Genomic DNA, 21,084 nt, shown 5'->3' with positions numbered 1-21,084 from the left:
AATTCTCTCAGCCGTTCATCAGAAGTTCTATTGAATTCCTCATGGATTTACACTAGGAGTTTTGTATGGATTTCTTCTATAAGTTTCTTAAAAAAAGCCCTACAGGACTTCCTAGAGGATTTCCTCGAACACCTTCTCCAGGAATTCTTCCACACTCATTCGAAGAGGATATTCTGCTTGGAGGGTTCGAAAAGTCGGTACAAGAATTCTTCCAGTAGTTTTATAAGGAACCGCTCTAAAAGTTTATGGGTTTTCTCCAATAGACAATTGTTCTATCGATGGGGTTCTTTCTTAGAATCAAGCTCGGTATCCCAGAATAAGCTTTCGAAAACATTCCATAAAGGAGGAATCTTAGAAGATAGCCCTTACAAGAAGATTCCTGAGAGAAGTTTTTGATAATTCTTATAAGAATTCTGAATTCTGAAGATTTTATTCAGAACTTCTGGAGTATGCTCAGACGAAATTCTTGGAGAAAACCTAGAAGCAATTTCTGAAGGAATCCCAGACAGAACTCCTGGAAAAATCCCAGAAGTAACTTATATAAGAAGGCGATATATGAAAATTTACCCAAGCATTTACTCACATTTTGAACAACGCGAATTGATGTGCATTTATTTTCTTCCAAAACTCACCTATACACCTACAGAAGGGTCACTCACACAATTGAACGTGACGACCTTAATACTCACCTTGTTTTCGTCTCGTGGAAACTGTTTTCCATGGCTACCCATGATAACCGTCTTACCCCGCTGGTTCGACACTTTTTAATTCGTACCCCACTTATTCGACATATGTCACAGCGATGTACACTGTAAATGCAAAACAGTTTGAAATTGCGCTTATACTCGCACCCGCAGCAGCTCCTCTTGCAGCCGATAATTCCGGAAGTTCTGAGTTGGTGCTATTCGACACCCAAACCACCTGGAGACCAACCGGAATGAACCTAGGATGGCAACAATCGTAGAAAGAACAAGCTTTGCATTCGTACCACCGCAATATCTGATGAAATTATGTTTCATAACAAATCCGGAAATCAAAACAAAAACAAAAATAGATTACCAAATTTCAATGAGCCAGATGGTGTAGGGTGACCAGTTTGTCGAATTAAAAATTTACTCCGGTTATTCGACAACAGTCGGTGTCGTATTAGCGGGGTAATACGGTAGTCATTATGTTTTCAATTCAAAACGCCACCTCGAATGTTTTAGTAGATTTTTTTATTTTTCTGTCTTTAATCATAGGTACATATTATTTTTTACTCCACGATAAAATACAATTCAAAAATACATATAATTAGATTATCAAAAATTCATTCATATAATGTATAATAATTTCCATGGTTTTTTCTCTTGTCCTCTTTTTTCCTTCTTTCTGACTTTTTTTCCTCTTTTAACTCGTCCCACCCACTCGGTGTGTTTGTGTGGGTCGTCTGTCTGTAAGATTGTGGTTGTGTGTGTTCAACTGTATTTTTCCGTTCTTTTCCAAAGTCCGACTATTTTGCAAATGCGATTTTGTTTTCTTCATGCGACTGTTGTTTTTTTTTCTCTGTGTGGGTCAGTGTCAGTTCAATAACTGATAGTGTTTCCATCGTGTCAAGAATTGCCTTTCTATTTTGTTTTTAAACTCTTTTTTCGCAGACGAACGAACAAAAACAAAACGAACTTTTGAAAACGAAACATTTGTCGGTGTGGATCACTCCAAAGACCCTTTTCCGAGGGAACACAATCGCAAACCGTAACAATTGGGATTTGGGGGGAGGTGGGGTTTTTAGGGGGACGACGGGGGGGAGGGTCAAGGGACAATCAAGAACGTAACGGGCACGGGGGATCATTTTGAACCTGCTAGCCACCGTTGCGTTGGTTGTTTGTTGATGCTCTTGTGTTGTCAAAAATCCAAAAAAAGGTTCTCTTTTCTTCTGTTAAATTCCTATACACTCCTATACATATACATATATATTTTTTTTCATAATGGCGACGAATAGAAGAATTCAACATGCGAGATCAAGGGGGGTGGAGGGTGAACGAGGGGAAGTGGTAAAGTAGTCAAGGAAGAATGGTGGAGGAAGGTGTTGAATGAGAGTTTGGACACCTACAACGAAGAAAGTACGCCAAGCGAAAACAATAGAAAGAGCAACGTGAGTGAAAGAGAGAGAGAGAGAGTGTATGTGCGTGCGAGTGCATTCAATCGTAGGGGTGCCGAATGGAGGAAGTGGAAGAGTATTAGTGTACTATAGTGAGAACAGGAGGCATGCGAAGCTTCGAAGGCGTCAGTGTGTGAGTGTGCAATAGGAGGGTGTCACGAATCGCGTGGATGAACTCTCGACATGGTGCAAGCTGCTTTAACGTGTTTTTTTGTTGTTTTCTGTGTGTTTGATGGTGTGTCGGGTGTGTGGTTAAATTCATTGTTCTTTTTGCGTACTCCATTTTGCTTCTGGAAGAATCAAACTACTTGTAATTGGTAAGTGTTATTCAGCTGTGGAACTGTTACGTGTTGCTCAATTTGCTCGTTTATAGTTTTGAAGAGGTGCAGTTGTTCCATTATCTCGATTGTTTACTAGTGCTTGTTTATATTCGATATATTCGATAACAATTACTTGGTTTGCTAGCCGGCAATTCGGTTCAGTGTTTTTGCTTCTTGTCTGCTTTGATCAAGTGAAGCGAACGACGGGGATTCAAACGAACTGTCATTGTTTATTGTTGGGTGCTTTGTTTGCAAAACTTCACTGCATCAGTGTCCAAAATGTTTTCATATGTAGGTGTGTGAGTGTGTGTGTTTGTAATTTTGTTACAGAAACATTGATAGCCAGCCTGCATTGCGATTAGTCTTTGCTTTCATCTTTGCTTTATATATAACGGTACTGTTTTTGTATCTTGTCTCTTGGCTAAAGATTTGTCATTAACACGTGTTCGCATGCTTGCTTTGTTTGTTTGCTTGTTTTGTTAGTTGTTGTTATCGAGTGATTCTTACAAAGGAAAATTTTTATACGTTAGTATTTGCTTTTAGTTTCAATTGGTAAAAGTACTATGATCTTTTGCACACTTCGAACGAAAGCGTCTTCTGAGCGGAAACGTAAGTTTTCTGTTATCTCTCTTATTTTCACAGTAAGCCATGATTATTCTAGCGATTGGTTATTGTTTGTGGGTGTTGTGTTTTTTTTACATGGGTTCTTCTACTTGGATTAATGGATTAACAATTTAGTTTAACAACAAGTTGCTGATCTGTTTATTTCTGTGATTAGTTTGACGCCAGTTTTGCGTCTTGCTTTCACAAAGCTGCAGTGAAAATTTCGGTTTGGATTTTTTATACTAGAGGAAAATAGAGAATAGCTTTGTTTTTCTCTTAGTGAGTGGGTTTAAAATAAGACATTCTTGTAACGTCATTTTCAATGATAAAATGATGAAGTCACAGCTAGAGATGAATTAGAATCATTGTTTAACAAGTTTTCCCTTTATTTTTTTCTTGCTTTGCTTTTTATAATTCTTTAACTAGAGTGTAAAGTTTAGAAAGGTTTAATTTTGTGTGTGTGGTTTTGTGTTTACTTCCTTACTATCAATGTATTCAATTATTAATAATAACTATCGTAAGTTTTAAACCTTTTTATTAGCAGTTATTCCTTCAATCGAAGATTTTCGCGAACTTTTGCTTAACTAGCAGAACTGGGTTGGTTTTCTTTACACACACGATCCTTGTTTACGGTTTTGTCTCAATAAAAATATTTGAAAGAAATTTTACACCTAAAAGTACACACTGCACAGGATAATCTTTCAATTAGTTAACGTTAAACGTCATTTTGGGTTTTCGGTTTTCCAATCTCCACAAAGTTTGTTCGTTTTGGTTGCTTTTCTTTTTTTTTCATGAATCTCGCGTAAAAAACGGGTTTTTCCTCGTATCGCAAAAACATAAACAAAAAAACTAACTGGCAATACTGATGTTTTCCATAAGTGGCAACCAACGACTAACTAACCGGAGGGAGCTGAAAAAAAATCTGCGACTTTTCAAAACCCTGGTTGGAGTTTCTTTCCAGTAGTGTAGGTAAACGGATGGACGACCGAGGAAGTGGAAGAGCGCAGTAGGAGAGAACAACGATGGCGGAGAGTAATGAAAACGGTGCAGAGAGTGTCGGACGAATGATACGAAGTGGAGATGAGAGAGAAGAGCGAAAAAACGAGACAAATGATAAGGACTGTCGGAGTTATGTTCGGTGTAGTGAACGCTGTGTAAAAATAAGTCTGTTTCATGTTTTTTTTTTGTATGTGAATTTCGACTTGGAAATCATCAATTGGGTGTTTAATCCACTTCTACTGAAACACAAAGCTTTGGAAGTTGTTAAATGCATCGAAAGATCGAAAGATTATGAAAAAGCCTTTTCTTAATCAATTTTATCTGACGATTTGTTTGAGTGTGTTCTGCGATTGCAGGTTAGAGATTTTTCCTTTCTCTGTGAACGGGTCTAAGTGGTTGTATAGATCTGTGCAAAAGACATTTAAAATCAGTTTTCCTACGAAAATGACAGACTTGTGTTTGTATCATTCTTCGAATAATCAAGCCTTGTGCTTATTCTACGAGTGTGGTGACGTGACCCATCTAGACTCACATATCGAGGTGAGAAATCTCGACTCGGATGAGGTGACTTTCAATTTGATTGACACGGCGAGTCACTTCACTCGGGTCGAGATTCCTCACCTCGATATGCGAGTCTAGATGGGTCCCGTCATCCCACTCGTAGAATGAGCACACCCGTCAAATAAATGGGCCTTTTTACGAGATCTTCAGCCGACGGACTCGGAACCAACGAATTTTCTCGCGAAAAATTTTAGCAACTCTATCGGAATCGAGAATAGGCCTTTTCATGTACCAAATCTGTGTATGCATTTGTTTACAAAGCTGCTAACACGGACTGTCAAAGACCCGAAAAATCAACTGGTTTGAGACGTCAAATAAAATGACGCATCCATGGTTTACGGTATGAAAAACATGCGTGCTAAACACTACATTATCAGGGTAATTTTTTATCATCGGCCCTCAGCATTTTTAGTAGTGACAGCGTTTGGCTATGGGTCTTTTCACCGTAAGCTTTAAAACAGTGTATGTATTTGATGCCCTACATTTGTAAACAAATGGACCTGTCACATGAAAAGGCCTATTCAAGATGATTTTACAGAAATTTTTATGGACCTAATTGTGAGGGATCAATCGTTTCTTTCGCTTGGTACTGGAGGAGAAACGTCAAAAAATTCAGTATCAATTTTGCATCTATCCATATTTAGGGGCACAAATCTGACAAAAGAAGCATCAAACAATGCTGCATTCGTTTTTTCTGGCTTTGCTCACTTGCAAAAAGAGGCAGATAATCCAAATCAGGCGTGTCTATTTTCAAGTTTCCAGATTAGTGCTGTTAAAACCTGAGTATGGGTTCATGTTGGCCATTATGGCAGCCTCCTCAACAAATATTTTTGCTGTACAAGAGTGGAACAAAACCACTTGTAAGCAATCTTTAGCTGAAGAAAATGTTATTCAGCTAGTTATGTTTCTTGGGATGTTTGTAGTCCCAAATGTTTCACCTTAAACGTTATGTAAGTTGTCAACCGACACAAACCATTGCTGAGCGCATGATCAGCTGATTTTGTAGCTATTTGACAGTGTTCTTCTATGGAAATGACAGGCTCATGTATGAAACAGTTTTACAGTTGTAAACAATCGCGAACCTGTCACTTTAAAAGGCCTATTTGAAAGTAAGCTTAATGTATGGCATAGATTCACATAAAACTTGTTTCGAAATTCTGCTACTAGGCGGCGCTAGTGAGCTTGTGAATGATCGTAGCAATTATAAGCGGTCGTGACAACAAGCTGGATACTGGTACAGTAGACGTTCGCTCGGTGCAAACGCTTTAACTGCAATGCTTTTTAACTGCTAGTCAGCCAAGTGCAACTATTCTGCAGTTATTGCATCGCTATCCGTCAAAATCAAATGTCAACAGTGATGCGATGTTTTTCGCATGCTCTATGAACTTATCCACGATGACGTCACAAGCCAACTGACAGCATGCTGTGAAACGGTAACTGCGGGTAGTGTTTACTAAAATCACTGCTCACATCTTGTATCCGGCGAGATCCGGTGAACATCCAGTGAACTTTCGGTCGCTGGATGTTCATGAATATGTCATGCCCGCACAAATGCAAAGAAGAAGCAATCCAGAGGAAAAAGAAGACCGTGGATAAGTCCATTGTTACAATGCGATGTTTTCCGAATGCACATTGACTGCATTCTGTAGCAACTGACAGTTTTTTGACGTCTGCCAGTTGTGGCAGTTATTGCATTTCAATTGATAAATGAAACGTGAATACGTTGCAGTTATCGAACGTCCACTGTACAGTGAAGTCGCCATAAGCGTGAATCTTGGATTTATTCGGATAAAGCTCGCTGAACTGCCTATTTACGCATTGATGCTTGGATGTGCCTGGATCTTGTTGTATTCCATGCACTATAATTGCATTCTGTATCAGCTAACATGTTTGCAGGCAGGAAATGAAATTGGGTAAGTATAACGTAAACATGTTGCAATCATCGACGATCTACTGTATGATGTTGTTAAGATCTGTGATTGAAAATCTTGTAAGATAAAATGCCAAAATGAGTAGAAGACGAAAGGCAACAAATGTTTACGCAAGAGCTCTCCATTTTACAAGCGACAAGAAGCATCACAGTCTAGTTTAGTTTATGACTGATTTTAAACCGTCAACTGTCAAACGACATAAACTGTAGCGATTAACTGGAGAATTTGACAAGTTGTGGTAATAAAAAAGTTAAAATGTGAACTTCGTGCTGTCAGTCATGCTGGCAGTGCAACCCCGATGTGTCAAAATGACGTTGAATTTAGCGAATAGCATTCGCTCGTTGCAATTTATATATGGTGCAACTAGCGAACGAATACTACCGGTAATCCCCGCTAATTTAACAATGATTGAGTCGAATTAGCGAGGTAAACTTTTAATTTGACAATCTGGTCACCCTACACAACCTTGTTCAATGCAATTTGGCAATTCTGTTTTTGTTTTGATTGTCAAATTTGTTATTGAATACAAATCCAACAGTTATTGTGGTGGAACGAATTGAAAGCTTGTTCTTTCCACAACTGTTGGCTTCCGGTGTTCATTCTGGTTGATCTCCAGGTGGTTCAGGTGACTTAACACCAACTCTGAACTTCCGGAAGTAGCAGCTGCAAGAGGAACTGCTATTCGTGCGAGTACCGTCTACCCCCGTTGGTTTGAACGACACCTCATGCAAACCAACGGGGTTCATTTTTCTAGTTACCTGTGGGCATCGAAAAACAGACTGATGGTAACCCTTTTTGCTGTTTTGTTTTGATTCTGCGTTCCCTTTCACTCCGTTCCATGAGCATAATGACGTTTGAACCATTTTTAAGCCTTCAGTACACGCTTTGCCAAGTGCGCAAATATTTGGCAAAATTTGACAAATTTATTTGTCATGCGTGTACTGACCAAATAAATTTGCAATAACATTGTTGTGCAAATATTTGCCTAACTTTGTCACGGCGAATATTTGCTAATATTACAAATTGAGCACCTTTCAAGTACGGCAATCTAGCAAATATTTGGTCATGTTTGCAACTCCGATCAAACTCGAGTGGCAAACACGTGCAAATGTGAGTTTGCCAATTGTTTGTCATACGTGTACTGACCATTGACAAATAATAGCCAAACGGCAAACGTCTGCTAACGTCTGATACGTCAAATAGCCAAATATTTGCGCATATTGGCCAAACGTGTACTGAATGCTTTAGTTTGAACGATGTGCAGATAAGCGGGGGTCAAACTAAAAAGTGTTCAGATTAGATGCGGTCAAAGCAACGAGGGTAGACGGTGTAGATGTCAACTGATTCGATCCCTGTCGGAAAGGGAGAATAATTGTGGTGGAGACTAGTGCTCGTAAAATCAGGCCTTTTACGAAACCTCAATAGTGATTGATTTTTACGTGTTAGTATGCCACCTCCTGTCAAATTGTCTCGTAAAATTGACTATGTCGGATTGCATTGCTCTCTTCATCCAGCATATAATTCTTTCATTCTACCCCGCTTATATGACAAACATTGTTGTCGAGCCATTGGAGTAACGTTGTTATCCGACAAACTGTTCGTTACCCTGCACAGTCTTCCGCATTGTAATTTGGAAACTTTGGGTTTGTTGTTAAACTCAAATCGAGTGTCTAGTAACGCAAAACTTAAGCAAGCTGCGACTAGAAGAAAAGTAGCTCTATCAAATGTGTGCGTTGCAGTGAGAACTGAGCATTTTTTCATTCGATAAATGTTGAATGAACTTGGTACACGCAGAGAAATAAATTGTAAACACAATTAAAATCTAGTTCAAATCAACCAATTTTTCAGTTTACTATAGCGATAATCTAATTTCATGTCTAAACTGAACTGTTCCAGTGTTTGATAATACAAATATTTTCATTTGTCGAAATTTTTGGCAGTTTGTTAAAACAAACAGAGATTTTTGTAGATTCAATATAAAATAACGGTTTGTTTCAAACGACTGCACTTTTGCTATTAACAAAGCCGGAATGTGATTGTGTTGGTGACGGCAGCTCCTGCGGCAGCTCGAAAACCTACTTTTAGACGCTCGGCAAGCGGATGGAAAGGAGATCGAATAAAAAGAGACAAAAAGGCGAAACCGACCAACTTTTTTTGCGAATGCTGTCTTTAGTACCTGCGCGTTATCCATCACGGCCAAAACTGCACTTGGAAGTTGCAGTGATGGATTTGCTACACCTTCCTCGTTGTGGCGAAGTTGGGGTAAGTTTTTCAAAGATGTGTGAGTGCTTCCAGGCCATGTTTGTGGTACCCATTTTGTAGAAACAAATGAAGTTTCTAACGTTGTATGAAATAATGGTGATTGATTGTTTTAATCGATAAACTCTGAGTAAGAACAGAGAAATATAACCTTGGTATAAGTAAATTCTCAGTTTGAAAATCAACCAAGCGTTTTATTGTTTCAAACAAGCGTCATTTTTCTGCGTGTACGAATCAAAAAGTGTCGTATAAGCGGGGTTAGACGGTAGATTTTACGAAAGTAATAATAAAATAAATTGCAATTTGCCATTCAAACGTACCGTTTATCGATCAAATCGTAGGATTTGATGAAAATTATCCAGCATTTTGCGAGCACATGTGCTGCCAAATTTTTTTCTCATTTTCTGGCAGGGAAAAAAACGAGCTGACATCTGACATGTGTCGTTTGACAGTTAATCGTCAAGATGGATGATCGATCCTTACGATCAGCTGTCAAGCAACTCAAAGGTAAATGTCAATCTATTCTTAAGTGCTAAATTCTATTAGCGCTCGTAAAATGCTGGAATTTTAGGCTTCGTTTTATAGAAATAGCTGACATCTTACCTACGAACACTATACGTATGAGTACACAGTAGACGATCGATAACTCCAACGTGTTTACGGTTTCACTTACCGAATGAAATTCGATAACTGCAACAAATGACAGACGTCAAAGAACTGTCAGTCGTTGCAGAATGCAGCCAAAGTGCATTCAAAAAACATCGCACTGCAACAAAAGTGCATGCGAATAACATCGCATCGCTGTTGACATTTGATTTTGACGGATAGCGGTGCGATAACGGCAAAATGGTTGCACTTAGCGAACTTGTGCTTAAACAGCATTGCAGTTAAACCGTTTGCACCGAGTGAACGTCTACTGTACTCAGTTTTGTGCCTTTCAATTTCGCCCGCTAGAGGGTTCGAATAGTCGGTACAAGACCACAAACACTATCAAAAAATTGTTTTCATCGTGAAAAAATGTCTTGTTTGCACGCCTTCACGATTCTAGGATTAGAAAAGTTAAAGTCATCAAAATCCTGTCTAAATGATGGTTTTTTTTAAAGGACGATTTAAACGTGTAATTTGATCCGTCGTTGTTTTTGTTTTCATTCCTCAATTAAAGCGTTCGTGGTAGTATAATAACTGTGTAAATCGTTAAAGTTATTGGGAAACATTTTTTAACGGACAGTAGACGTTTTGTAACTGTAACATGTTTACGTTTCACTTAGCGAATGAAATTCAATAACTGCTACAACTGACACACTCTAAAGAACTGTCAGTTTTTGCAGAATGCTGCCAAAGTGCGTTCGGAGAACATCGCACTGCGACAACAGTGCATGCGAAAAACATCGCTTCGCTGTTGGCATTTCGTTTTGAACGGTAAGGGTGCTATTACACTCTTTGCCTAGACGCCAAATATTTGACCAGTTTTGACAGATAAATTTTGGCAGGTGGTTTGGCTCTGTTTGTCCCTATTCGTTTTTCGAAAGTGACAAATATTTTTGTTTGCCAGGTACACCTTGGTCAAAATTTAACTGTCAAAAGTGGTCAAATATTTGTCATTGGTCAAAGAGTGTCATACTAGCTTAACGGTGCGATAATTGCAAAATTGTTGCACTTTGCGGGCTTGCGCTTAAAAAGCATTGCAGTTAAACCGTTTGCACCGAGCGAACACTACTGCATACAGGAGATGTGTTAGATAACTGTAATACTACTTTTCACAACTGACAGACGTCAAAGTACTGTTATTTGCTGCAGTATGCAGTCAATGTGCATTCTGAAAACATCGCATTCGAACGAAAGTGCATGCAAATACATAGCACCGCTATTGACATTTAATTTTGACGGATAGCGGTGCGATAACTGCAAAATTAATGAACTTAGCGGACTTGCAGTTGAAAATCATTGCATTCGCTTGCACCGAGCGAACGTCTACTGTATTAGGTAGCTATCTGTCACCACTCAAACACTGTCAACTAGTTAGATATTGCAGTGCAGCCTATGAGATCCGGAGCAAAAAATCCACATATCGTGACCTATTCATAAGCTTCTTTCGTTCATTGTTTCGTTCTCAAATATGTGTGCATAGACCAACGCAAATCCCTCCGTATTAGTTCAATGTTGACAAACATTCCTATGTGAGTTATGGGAACTGTCACAACATTTCTTTGTCACCTATAAGAAAGCAAACATAAACAATATTTCTGTTGACACAACAATCGTCTGTTGAGCTGACATGTACATCAAATTGTGACAGTTCTAGAAGTTAACAGACGATTGTTTGTAAACATTGCACTTGGTACGCAGCGATTTCGATTGGCTTGCAGCACCATAAGCGTAAATTGCGGCAACAATAAATCGGGATCTGACGTATAATCTGTGTCGTTTGACAGTGACCGTATATATAAAAGCGTCCGTCTGTCTATCTGTCTGTGTATATGTATGCATGTTCGTATGTCTGTGTGTGCGAGTAAGTCCGTAAAACTGAATGGTGGTGGTGGTGGTGGTGGTGGAAGGAGTTTTGACCAACGGAAATAAAACAAAAACACGACACGCTTGCTTTGTTTTTAGAATAGAAGAACAAATTTTAACTTTTATTACTTGGTTTTCTTATAAGAAGAGTTGTTTGATGACAGAGTTGTTCTGCTGAGAGACAGGTTGTTGTGTGAATCCGAAAAAACTTGGTAAGGTTTTGCGACTGCGGTTTAGTTTTTTTGTTTGTTATCTCTCTTTTCAGCTTAATAGTTGATTCATTGATTCGTATGGTTCATATGAGTGTCTTAGAAGAAAGTGTGGTATAAAAATTGATTTCTTTTGTTTTTAGTTTTTGTTTACTTTAGCGTAGTTCGGATTGCGGTTACGTTATTACTTCAGAGTGATTTTTCTTCTTTCATTTTCCTGCATTCTTGTGTGTAACGAAACATTGAAAATGGGGAGGGAGGTTGTTAATTATGTTCTGTGATTTTTTTTACTCTGCTTGTTTGTTTACATTAAATTACACTATAACAATGTTTCTCTTTTCTCATCTCATACTCGAAAAAGATCTAGCTTTAAACATAAATATTCCGTTTTTATTACTAGTATAACAACAGGTGAATAAAAATATTACAAATAATGCGTAAAACTTAGTCGTACAGAAATTCCAACCAGGATTTAAGTAAAAAAAGAAGTAGTTTTTTAAAGGTTTTTTGCTTGTTTGTGTTTTTTTCTCTTTCATTTCGTTTAAAGGTTATTAACTCGTCGATTTTAGTTTTAATGATGAGAAAAGCGCACGCAAATGTTGTTTTTATTAACACGGGAAGGGAAGTTTTTTTTATTCACTTATTAATCTTCTATCTTTTGTTTTTGTTTTGCTTACACAATGATGTTTTTGTTTTTTTCTTCTTGTCTTAATGAGCTATATTACTATTTCAATTAAGAGAATTGTTTTTAAAATAATGAAAATGTTTCACGTTCTTTCCGCGCTATTTGCTTCAGTTTTTCATAGTGTTTTTTTGTGTGTTCTGCTGATGCACAATTTTTGTTTTTGAATTCAATGCTTCTATATAAGATTCTTGTTTGTTTTGTTTTTCTTTTCCTCTTGTTGTTGTTGTTTTTTTCTCAATGATCGCAATAGATTTAATAATATGACAATAATTACTCCTCTTTTGTTATATTTTTTTTCTGTTTGTTTGTTTTTTAAATTTAATTCTCGCCTTTCATTCGACTCTAGGTTTTTTTCGCTCTTGATTCTACTACCTTCTGCGTCAGCTTCATAATCAGTTAAATTAATTTACTTAATCATTAATCAATTATACACTTACGACTTAACTTGTTTTACTGTTTTTTCTTCTTCATTCTCAGTTTTTTTTCTTCTGTTACCTCCTCGCTCCTGCATCAGACGCTCGACTCATTCTCGCGTACTTCTTTCTAAACTGTGTTTTTTTTGTTTTGTTTATCTACCGATTTGCTTTCTTCGTCCTGTTTTCTCGTCACCTGTTAAATATATTTATATTTGTTACCCTTACTTGATTAGTGTTAAGCTTGTTCCAATCAATTTTCTTCAACATTTTTTTCTTTCTTTTGTTTCACTTAGTCGTCTGGTAATGAAGGAAGGAAGGAAGGAACGGTTTGTGTGATGTATACGTGTCTGTTTTTCGTGTGTATGTATGTGTGTGGGAACTTTCCTGCTTGGGATAAATTCGCGTGTCGTTTGTCATATAAATAATAGTAAGAAAAACAGTAAAAACAATATTTAATCACATGTCAAAAATGAGAGTGTTTGATTAGTTACAATGCATACATGTTCTTCTTTTGCTTCTTCTTCTCCGCCTTTTTTCGGCCCCAGCAGCGTCGCTTTCCGTATATGAAGTCGCTCAAGTTCTGCGGAATTTTCTGTGGTAATTAGGGGTTATGTTTACTTTTTGGTTGAAGGGGAGCAATTACAGTAGGCTCTGCGAGATGTGAGACGTGTGTGTTTGTGACATATGGTGATGACAGATTGAGAATGATAGTTCAAGCGCTGGTTGTCTATTAGTTTGTTTTAATTTTTTTCTTCTGATAAAATATTAGTTTATTCTAGTGGAATTTGAGAAACCGGACAGAGTACTTGTTGTTGTTGTGGTTAGAAAGTGAATAAAATTTTCAAGGTTAAATTTGTCGTGTTTACACGATGACGCGTCGAACTGTTGACATCTAGTATGATTTTCTCCTCTATTGATTTGTGTGTGTGCGTTGTTCGATCCATTGCATTTCAATCAAATCCGATGATTATGTTTTAAGGATTTTTGTTTTCTGACAAAAGTTATAATTCGGACAAATACAAAATTGTATCTGTTTCCCTCTCTGTAACACAAGCCTAACGTCGTAACGGGGGTTGCTCAACAATCCTATCTCTTTCTCTCCCTCTCTCTTTCCACCGATTTTGCTTGTATTGGGTTGCTTTGTTTGTTTTGGTTTAGCTAGAAAACATCAACAATAATTCTCGATTAATAATATATTTGTTCTTCTCTGTTACTTGAACCATTTCTCTCTTTCTCGCTCTCTCTTTTGGGAGAAAATAAGCATCTTTCTCCGCTGCCTTCTGATCACCATCAATGCACAGTAGAAAAAAAGAGTAATAAAATGGGAATCAATTCAATGTCTTTGCCCGAAGTGGATGAAATTTAAGGAATCAGATGCAGAGAGTTTCACGTGCCGCACAATGCTGAAATTGAATGTACAGTAGACGTTCGCTCGGTGCAAACGCTTTAACTGCAATGCTTTTTAACTGCAAGTCCACTAAGTGCAACAATTTTGCAGTTATTGCACCGCTATCCGTCAAATCGAAATGTCAACAGCGATGCACGATATTTTTCGCATGCACTTTTGTTGCAGTGCGATGTTTTCCGTAAGCACATTGGCTACATTCTGCAGCAACTGACAGTTCTTTGACGTCTGTCCGTATTTGCAGTTATCGAATTTCATTCGCTAAGTGAAACGTAAACATGTTGCAGTTATCGAACGTCTACTGTGCCGAACTCGTTTTACACCTCTACTCTCTCTTTTTTTTCTGTAAATTAAGATTTTCATCTTCTGGTTTTATCCCAATTTCCCCTAAGTCTTTGAAAGTTTCTCACGTTTTCCGGATGTGAATTGTAACGTGGTCGTAGAAATTTTCCCAAGAGAAAATTGCCCGTAGAAACGAGTGGCATGTGGTTTGGATCGCCTTACAGTTCTCTTAACTGTGAGGCCTTTTCTTATTTCACCCTGCTGCCCCCTATTGGTTCGATTTTTTTACACGTATTTGTGCTCGGAGGCTGACGTGTTCGATAAAGTAGGATAATGACTAAGTAAAATTGACCAGAGAATTCAATGGGAGTTGTTTGAGCCATCACACGGCTCTCTCTAAACTGAATCATTGCTTATTTCACCCCAATTTTCTCTAATTGTTTGAATATATTACACGTATTTCTTTTCGCAGTGTAACCTATTCGATAATGTAGGAACATCCTAAGGTAAAATGGCCCGAAGTTCGAACTCAAGAGGTGAGGGCTGCCGCAGGGTGATTTTGACTGAAATGTTGCCATTTTTTCCATTTCTTTGAATACTTTACATGTATTTGTGCCTCAACAGGAAACAGTCGATAAAGTAGAATATATTTTAAGTAAGACTACTCGGACAATCAAATGGAACCACCAGCATATAGCATATAGCACTTCTGTACGCCATAAGGACACACTAAATGATTCACTTTGAAAGGTACTGGCAATTTTATTCAATACTGGTTCTTCTTTATCGACGAAGCTTCACTCCGGGTTGAATTCCTTGTGAAATATTTCAAGATACGAGGGCAATCGGAGTGAAATTGGATCTATTTCAGTCAGGAGATCCATACGGCGATGTAATCCAGGCTCATTCGTTTCTTCGGTAAAATTTATTTCAGCATAGTTCTACTTTATCGACCGCGTTTGTACCCGAACAAATGCTCGTGAGAAATTTTCGAAACATTATAGAAACTAGAGTATAAACAGCAATAGCTTGGTCTAGACAGGTGTGCGGTGGTTCAAACAGTTTTCACAAGATTCTCTGGACAACTTTTTGAAAAGTTGGTGCTGCTTTATCGATTACATTCCACTTCAGGCAAAGTTCAAAGAACCAGGGGATATCGGAGAAATTGGAAACACTTCAGAACCGAGCGGTGAATCAAATCAGCTCAGTTTTAACAAATGCGAATTGTTTTACATTCCCTTCGGGGATAATTAAGGATTTTCTATCAGAAAAGTTTGAGAGAGTGGGGTAAAACGAGCACAACACATTCATTTCCAGTAACGTGCGAAACACGGCACCCTCCTCAACTCGATTGAATAGAAATTTCCGCAATGTGTGTCAAAAAATTCATTCAAATTCATCCTCTTCCGAGCAGAGGTATTGACTAAATTCTCGATTCACTCCTCTTCTTTCCCACCGCAGCACAATGAATGAAACAAATGTATCTGTTTTGGTTGTATTTGTTTGTTGTTTCTGTGGGAAATGCGAAAAATGCCATGGCAACCAAACAGTTGGAGGGAAATGGATGGATGCCGTGTTGCCGAAAGAACGAAAACGTTGCGCCTGCTTCGATTGCCTATGGAGAACTGAAAATGCGCACGTACACGTACGCAGTTTGAACTGCGATTAGGGTTCGCGTCGTATGCGTGTGTGAGAGAGAAGGAGGGCGTTGACTGTTTGACAGTTTCGTATTTCCAGATTGTGGTGGTTGTAGTAGTGTTGCTTTGCGTCTGAATTTCCCAAGGTAATGAGATATTGATGATGGATTCACCTTAAGTTAGTTTTTCTTTATTTTTTCCCATAATTTATTATAATAGTTGTTTTCTTCTTGTGTTGGTTTTCCTCTTAGTAGCTTCTCAATTATAATATTCTTTTTATATGCATATGCGCTCGCGCGTGCGTACGTGATTTTTTTGGGAGAGGATGCTTCATGTGGGTGAGGGTGTGTGTGTGTGTGTGAGTGAGAGAGAGTGACTGTGAATGTGGGCGTGTAGCTATGCTCTTTTCGCGCTGAACTGCTGAATTTCAACACTGTTCCTATGGTTACGACGGCGACGACGACGACGACTACTATGACGTAACTGATTATTTGGGCGCCGTTAGCGATATGGATTTCTCGTCGCTGGGCGTCGGCGTGGTGTCCCTTCTCGGCGGCATCCGCTCATTGATCGCGTCCAGGCCCTTGGCTTCGGCGAACGACGTGATCTTGTGGTTGGGCGAGAAGCCTTGCAGGGCGTTGTGGAGGGACTGCTTGCCACCGGAGAGGGCGCCTAGTGGCAGGGCACCGGTTGGCGTGAGTCCTTTCAGCTGCAGAACCGATTCGGATTCTTCCCTCAGCACGGAGAAGACACGGGCCATCTTGCCGATGGCGCGGATCTTGTTTCGGATGACCTCCTTGCGGGCGTTCGCCTCCTCCAGGGTGTCGTCGCCTTCGCAGATCAGCTCGTCGTCGGAGCAGATGTTAAGTACGTTAACCAGCATTTCGGTGACCTTCTCGCCGACGAAGGGCAGCGACCAGGTGAAGACGTCCATGAAGTTTGGAAGCCAGTACGGATGCGGCGAACAGTTGAACTGCCGGATATTCATGACGTTGTTTTCGTACTTTAACACGGCGGCCTTGTTGTTGTAGACATCCAGATAGTTCGGAGCGGAGAAGATTGTGATTAGCGAGGGGAAACCGGTCGTCGAGCTCTTGCGGTACATACGGTAGCCAGCGTCCTGCGCCTCGTGCGCCCGAATGATCGATAGGAGCTTGTTGTTCTGCAGGAAATCACAGCACGCCTTATAGCTGTAGAAGTACGAACATCCGCGCACCGTATTGTGCGAGTAAAAGTCCGAGTTCTTCTCATTGCCGAAGTCTTCCAGCGGATCGGACCACAGCAGGTCGCACATCGGTCCGAAGGCCGGCGGTTCTTTGAATCTGTCCAACTTCCGGATGTCGTCCAGTTCCTGAATCTCCGGCGAGAGGCCACCGTGAACACAGAGGAATTGCTGATTCATTAGTGCCGCCAGGGGCAAGCAGTCGAACGCATCCATGCACGCATCGTAGACCCGTTCCGAGTACTTAATCTTACACTCCTGCTTAAAGGTAAAGTATTCCGTTAGATGTCGACACTCGTGATTGCCTCGCAGTAGAAATAGTGTGGTCGGGTAGCACAGCTTCAGCGCCCACAGATACAGTACGCACTCTATACTAAAGTAGCCGCGGTCGACGTAGTCGCCGAGAAAGAGATACTTGGTAGACGCCGGCGAGCCGCCGATCTCGAACAGCTTCATCAGATCGTAGAACTGTCCGTGGATGTCGCCGCACACCGTGACCGGGGCTTCGATGTCGATCATCGTGCTTTCGGCCTTCAGGATCGCGGCACCCTCCTGGATGATCCGCAGGGCGGCATTCTCCTCGATCCGACCTTCCAGGATGAAGTGCTGCTTCAGGACGTCCGGACGGGGCTTGCCGGTATGTGAGTCGAACACCTCGGCGATCGTGAGTTTGTGTTTCGGCGGAAACAGGACACTGTCGATGACCCGGTCGTTCCCGCCGGTTCCCGATCCGCCGCCCGACTGCTGCTGTGGTGTTGCATTGTTTGATTGTTGTTGATTTGGCGGTTGCGAAGACATCTTGCAATCTGTGTGTGTGGTTTGTATGCGTGTTATACAATTACTACTCCAATTCGATACAATTCTTATAAGTTATAATATTATAGATTCACGTGTGTAGACTGTGTAAGTGCTAAGGTATGCTTGTGTGTGAGTGAGGGACGACTAAACAATAGTTAAGTAGTATCTGTTTTCTTTGTTTGCTTCTTCAATAGGTTTAAGTTATTACTGGTTTGACTAAAACTGCTCGCCGGAGTTATCTTCAGAACGGTTAAACGCTTTGCTGTCGCTGTCTGCCCGCAGCCAGGAGAAAGGCGCTTCTCGTGTCACTCTCACCACACCACTACTACTTCTGCTCTGCTCCACTACACCACACTACTACAACGTTACACGCCTGCGTGTGCAACACGCACGGTTTGTTTTTTGATTGATTACTGGCTAGGCTCGCTAGCTCTCTTGCAACGGGAAATGCCGGAAACTTTCAGAATGGCGTCCTGGCCATCAATCCTAGGGGATTTTGGGTTTGTCCGGGTTCTCTTGTTGTTTTCGATTGGTTGGGTTATTCTCTACGATGTTCGCTGTCTTCTTCAATGGTGCATTCAGTCTGTAAAAGAGAGAAAGAGAAGAAAGTTTCGATAAGTGACATGCACAAAGATAAAGTTTGAATTGGGAAAAGAGCAAAAGGGCATATTCAGTCGACGATGATGTTAGAACATCGACTTGAGTGACTTGAGTTAAGCACCCACGACTAACAAAAAGCTACAATAATTTCTTCTCCTTAATAAAAGCCGAAAGGGGAAATCACCGAAGCGAGGTGTGAACAACATATCCAATAAAACATGCATTTTTATGCGAACCGCGCACCTCACCACACACATCGCGAGATCGCGCGATGGAACGCAGTAGTAGGCGGTGGGACATGATAGAGTTAATGTTAACTAGATTGTTTACATTCGCCATCTAGTAGGTACCCTTCCCCCGGTCGCGAAGCTCATGCGTTCCATGGCAACGCTCCGTTAGCCACGGAACAGAACACATGTTCAAGTGCGGATTATTCGACGAATAAACGTCTGCTGTACATATTGTCGTTGTTGTGCTCCCCCTATCGTCCAGGAAACAACGAGATAAGCGAACGGACGTTTTTTGACGTAGGACTACGTCTCTCTTTTCTATACCGGGTGTCATTCTAAATTTTCAAAAATCGGCCGCGTTACGTTTGAAGTGGAGATTTTGAGCGTTAATAACTCAGCCATTTCTCGTTGAATTTTCAATATTTTGGCACCAATCGATTGCAAAACTTTACACCAATTATGTCCAATAATAATATTTGCTATTTTTCAATAACAAACTATTGAAAAATTGGGAAAAGTGAACCCATGTTTATTCCAGCCAATCACGATCGAGCACATTTTGGATGCTCCCGTCGAATATAAAAGCTACTGCTTCTTCGCATCTTTCCTCATTTGTCTTTGTCGTCTAGAGGTGAACGCATCGAACGAGAGCTGCCCACTTTCTTCGTTTGCGTTTTCGCTCATTATTCTTTGGCAGCCGTGTCGGCTCGGTGTCGGTCGTGTCGGTTGGTGGCGGCACCGCGGTGCTGTTGCACTTTCACCTTCTAACCCTCTACCGCGGCAGACCAAGGAAGTGTTTCGAAAATCGGATTGATCGACGGTGGTGGCAGAGGCAGCAGAAAATTCCAAAGAATGATCCGCCGTGACGGATGAATTTGCGAGTTGCGTCGGGGCTTCTTTCACGGATTGATTGACAGCGGCGCATTCGCTAATAGCATCAGTAATCGCATCCAGGGCAGCAAACGGCGGGCCAATTTTCGACGGCGTTCAACATTCAACACGGAGAAATCTAACACGCATTGCGTGGCATGATGAATTAATGTCATTTTCTGTCTAAAATCGTCCAATATTCAAACGGCTCTTTTCAGAGCCATCGAAAATTATTCCTCAAGAGTTGTGAATCAGATAATTATTTCATTCCATAAAACGGGAAAAGTGTGGTGTGACCGAAAAGTGAAAGATTGAATGCTTGGCGGCCCCGCAACAATGATGATGCCGGCCACAAATGGTTCCATCCGGAATTTAGCAACGCTTCATCCTACCTGGACAATTTTTCGTGAAACATTGTTTAATTATAGCATTTTCGAGTTAAAATGATCTAAATCTTTCAATATTTTGGTTACTTTATTTGTTACATTAAGGTGAATATATAACGAAGTCACACTTCGAATTTTCAAAAGCACAAATCTGTAGAACCGAGGGTTGGTTTGCACTGAAAAGTTGATCGATTGGTTACCACCAGCGGGTCACCAAACGATCAACTTTTTAGCGCAATCCGTCTTTTGGTTCCTCAGATTTGTGCTCTTGAAAAATTGAGGTGTGGCTTCGTTATATATTCACCTTAAACTTTTCTTATTTCTCGGTTGATAAACCGTTTCAAGCGTCTGGTGCATATGGGGCTGGGCATGCAAACGAAATAAACTGGAAGCCAGCCAAATGGGAGGAGCTTCATCTGCTAATCAAGGGGTATAAAAGCTGTACCCTCTGTTTCGTTTCGTCATTTACGTTGGATCAGTCAAGGAGGTTGGCGTCACCTCCAGTCCGGCAGCAACACACACCAACACAGCGACGACTCTGCTCGGCCAGGAATCTCATCCACGGCAGCAAGCTGCCGGTTAGTGTTCGAAGGCATTCCGAATTTAACGCGGCGTAAACCAACATGGCAGGACCACATCGAAATCGTCCATAATACAAACGGTCCTTTTCAAGACCAAAGAAAATCTTTCCTACAGAGTTATGAATTGGACCTCCATCGATCGAGAAAAGCTTAGTGCAATCAAAAGTGAAAGACAGCTCCGCTTCTCAGCAAAAGTGAAGCCGACCATCAATTTTATCCATAGCAGCAAACAGTGGGTCAGTTTTCGGTGGCCCAGCATTTAGCGCGGAGAAAACCAAACGCATCGCGTGACATGGTGAATTCATGAACAAACGGTCCTTATCAGGTCCACCGAAAATGATGCCTCAAGAGTTATAAATCGGATTATTTTCATCCATAAATCTAGAAGTGGTGTGGAACCAAATAGTAAAAGCGTGTATACTCGTTGCTCAGCAACAGT

General features: G+C 40.4%; 2 protein-coding genes across 13 annotated transcripts in view; one reads left to right on the top strand and one right to left on the bottom strand.

The window, feature by feature from the left end:
- The window catches only part of LOC109401449 (G protein-activated inward rectifier potassium channel 3), a 496,540-nt gene that overhangs the window by 152,381 nt on the left and 323,075 nt on the right, over positions 1 to 21,084 (top strand). The window lies entirely within an intron of this gene.
- LOC109401451 (serine/threonine-protein phosphatase 2B catalytic subunit 3) overlaps positions 1,198 to 21,084 on the bottom strand; it is a 245,079-nt gene continuing 225,192 nt past the window's right edge. For 10 of the 11 annotated variants that reach the window (XM_062861034.1, XM_062861030.1, XM_062861031.1 and 7 more), the window contains one exon: positions 1,198 to 18,561. In XM_062861034.1, the coding sequence (XP_062717018.1) occupies positions 16,446 to 17,978 (1,533 nt within the window). In that variant the 5' untranslated portion in view covers positions 17,979 to 18,561 and the 3' untranslated portion in view covers positions 1,198 to 16,445. The remainder of the gene's footprint in view (positions 18,562 to 21,084) is intronic. The other variant, XM_029869182.2, reaches the window with a different exon arrangement.

This window comes from Aedes albopictus, chromosome 3 (genome assembly GCF_035046485.1).
Source record: "Aedes albopictus strain Foshan chromosome 3, AalbF5, whole genome shotgun sequence".
NCBI classification, from domain to species: Eukaryota; Metazoa; Arthropoda; class Insecta; order Diptera; family Culicidae; genus Aedes; species Aedes albopictus.
The sequence above is the reverse complement of the archived record's forward strand: the minus strand, read 5'-3'. Positions and strand labels throughout refer to the sequence as shown.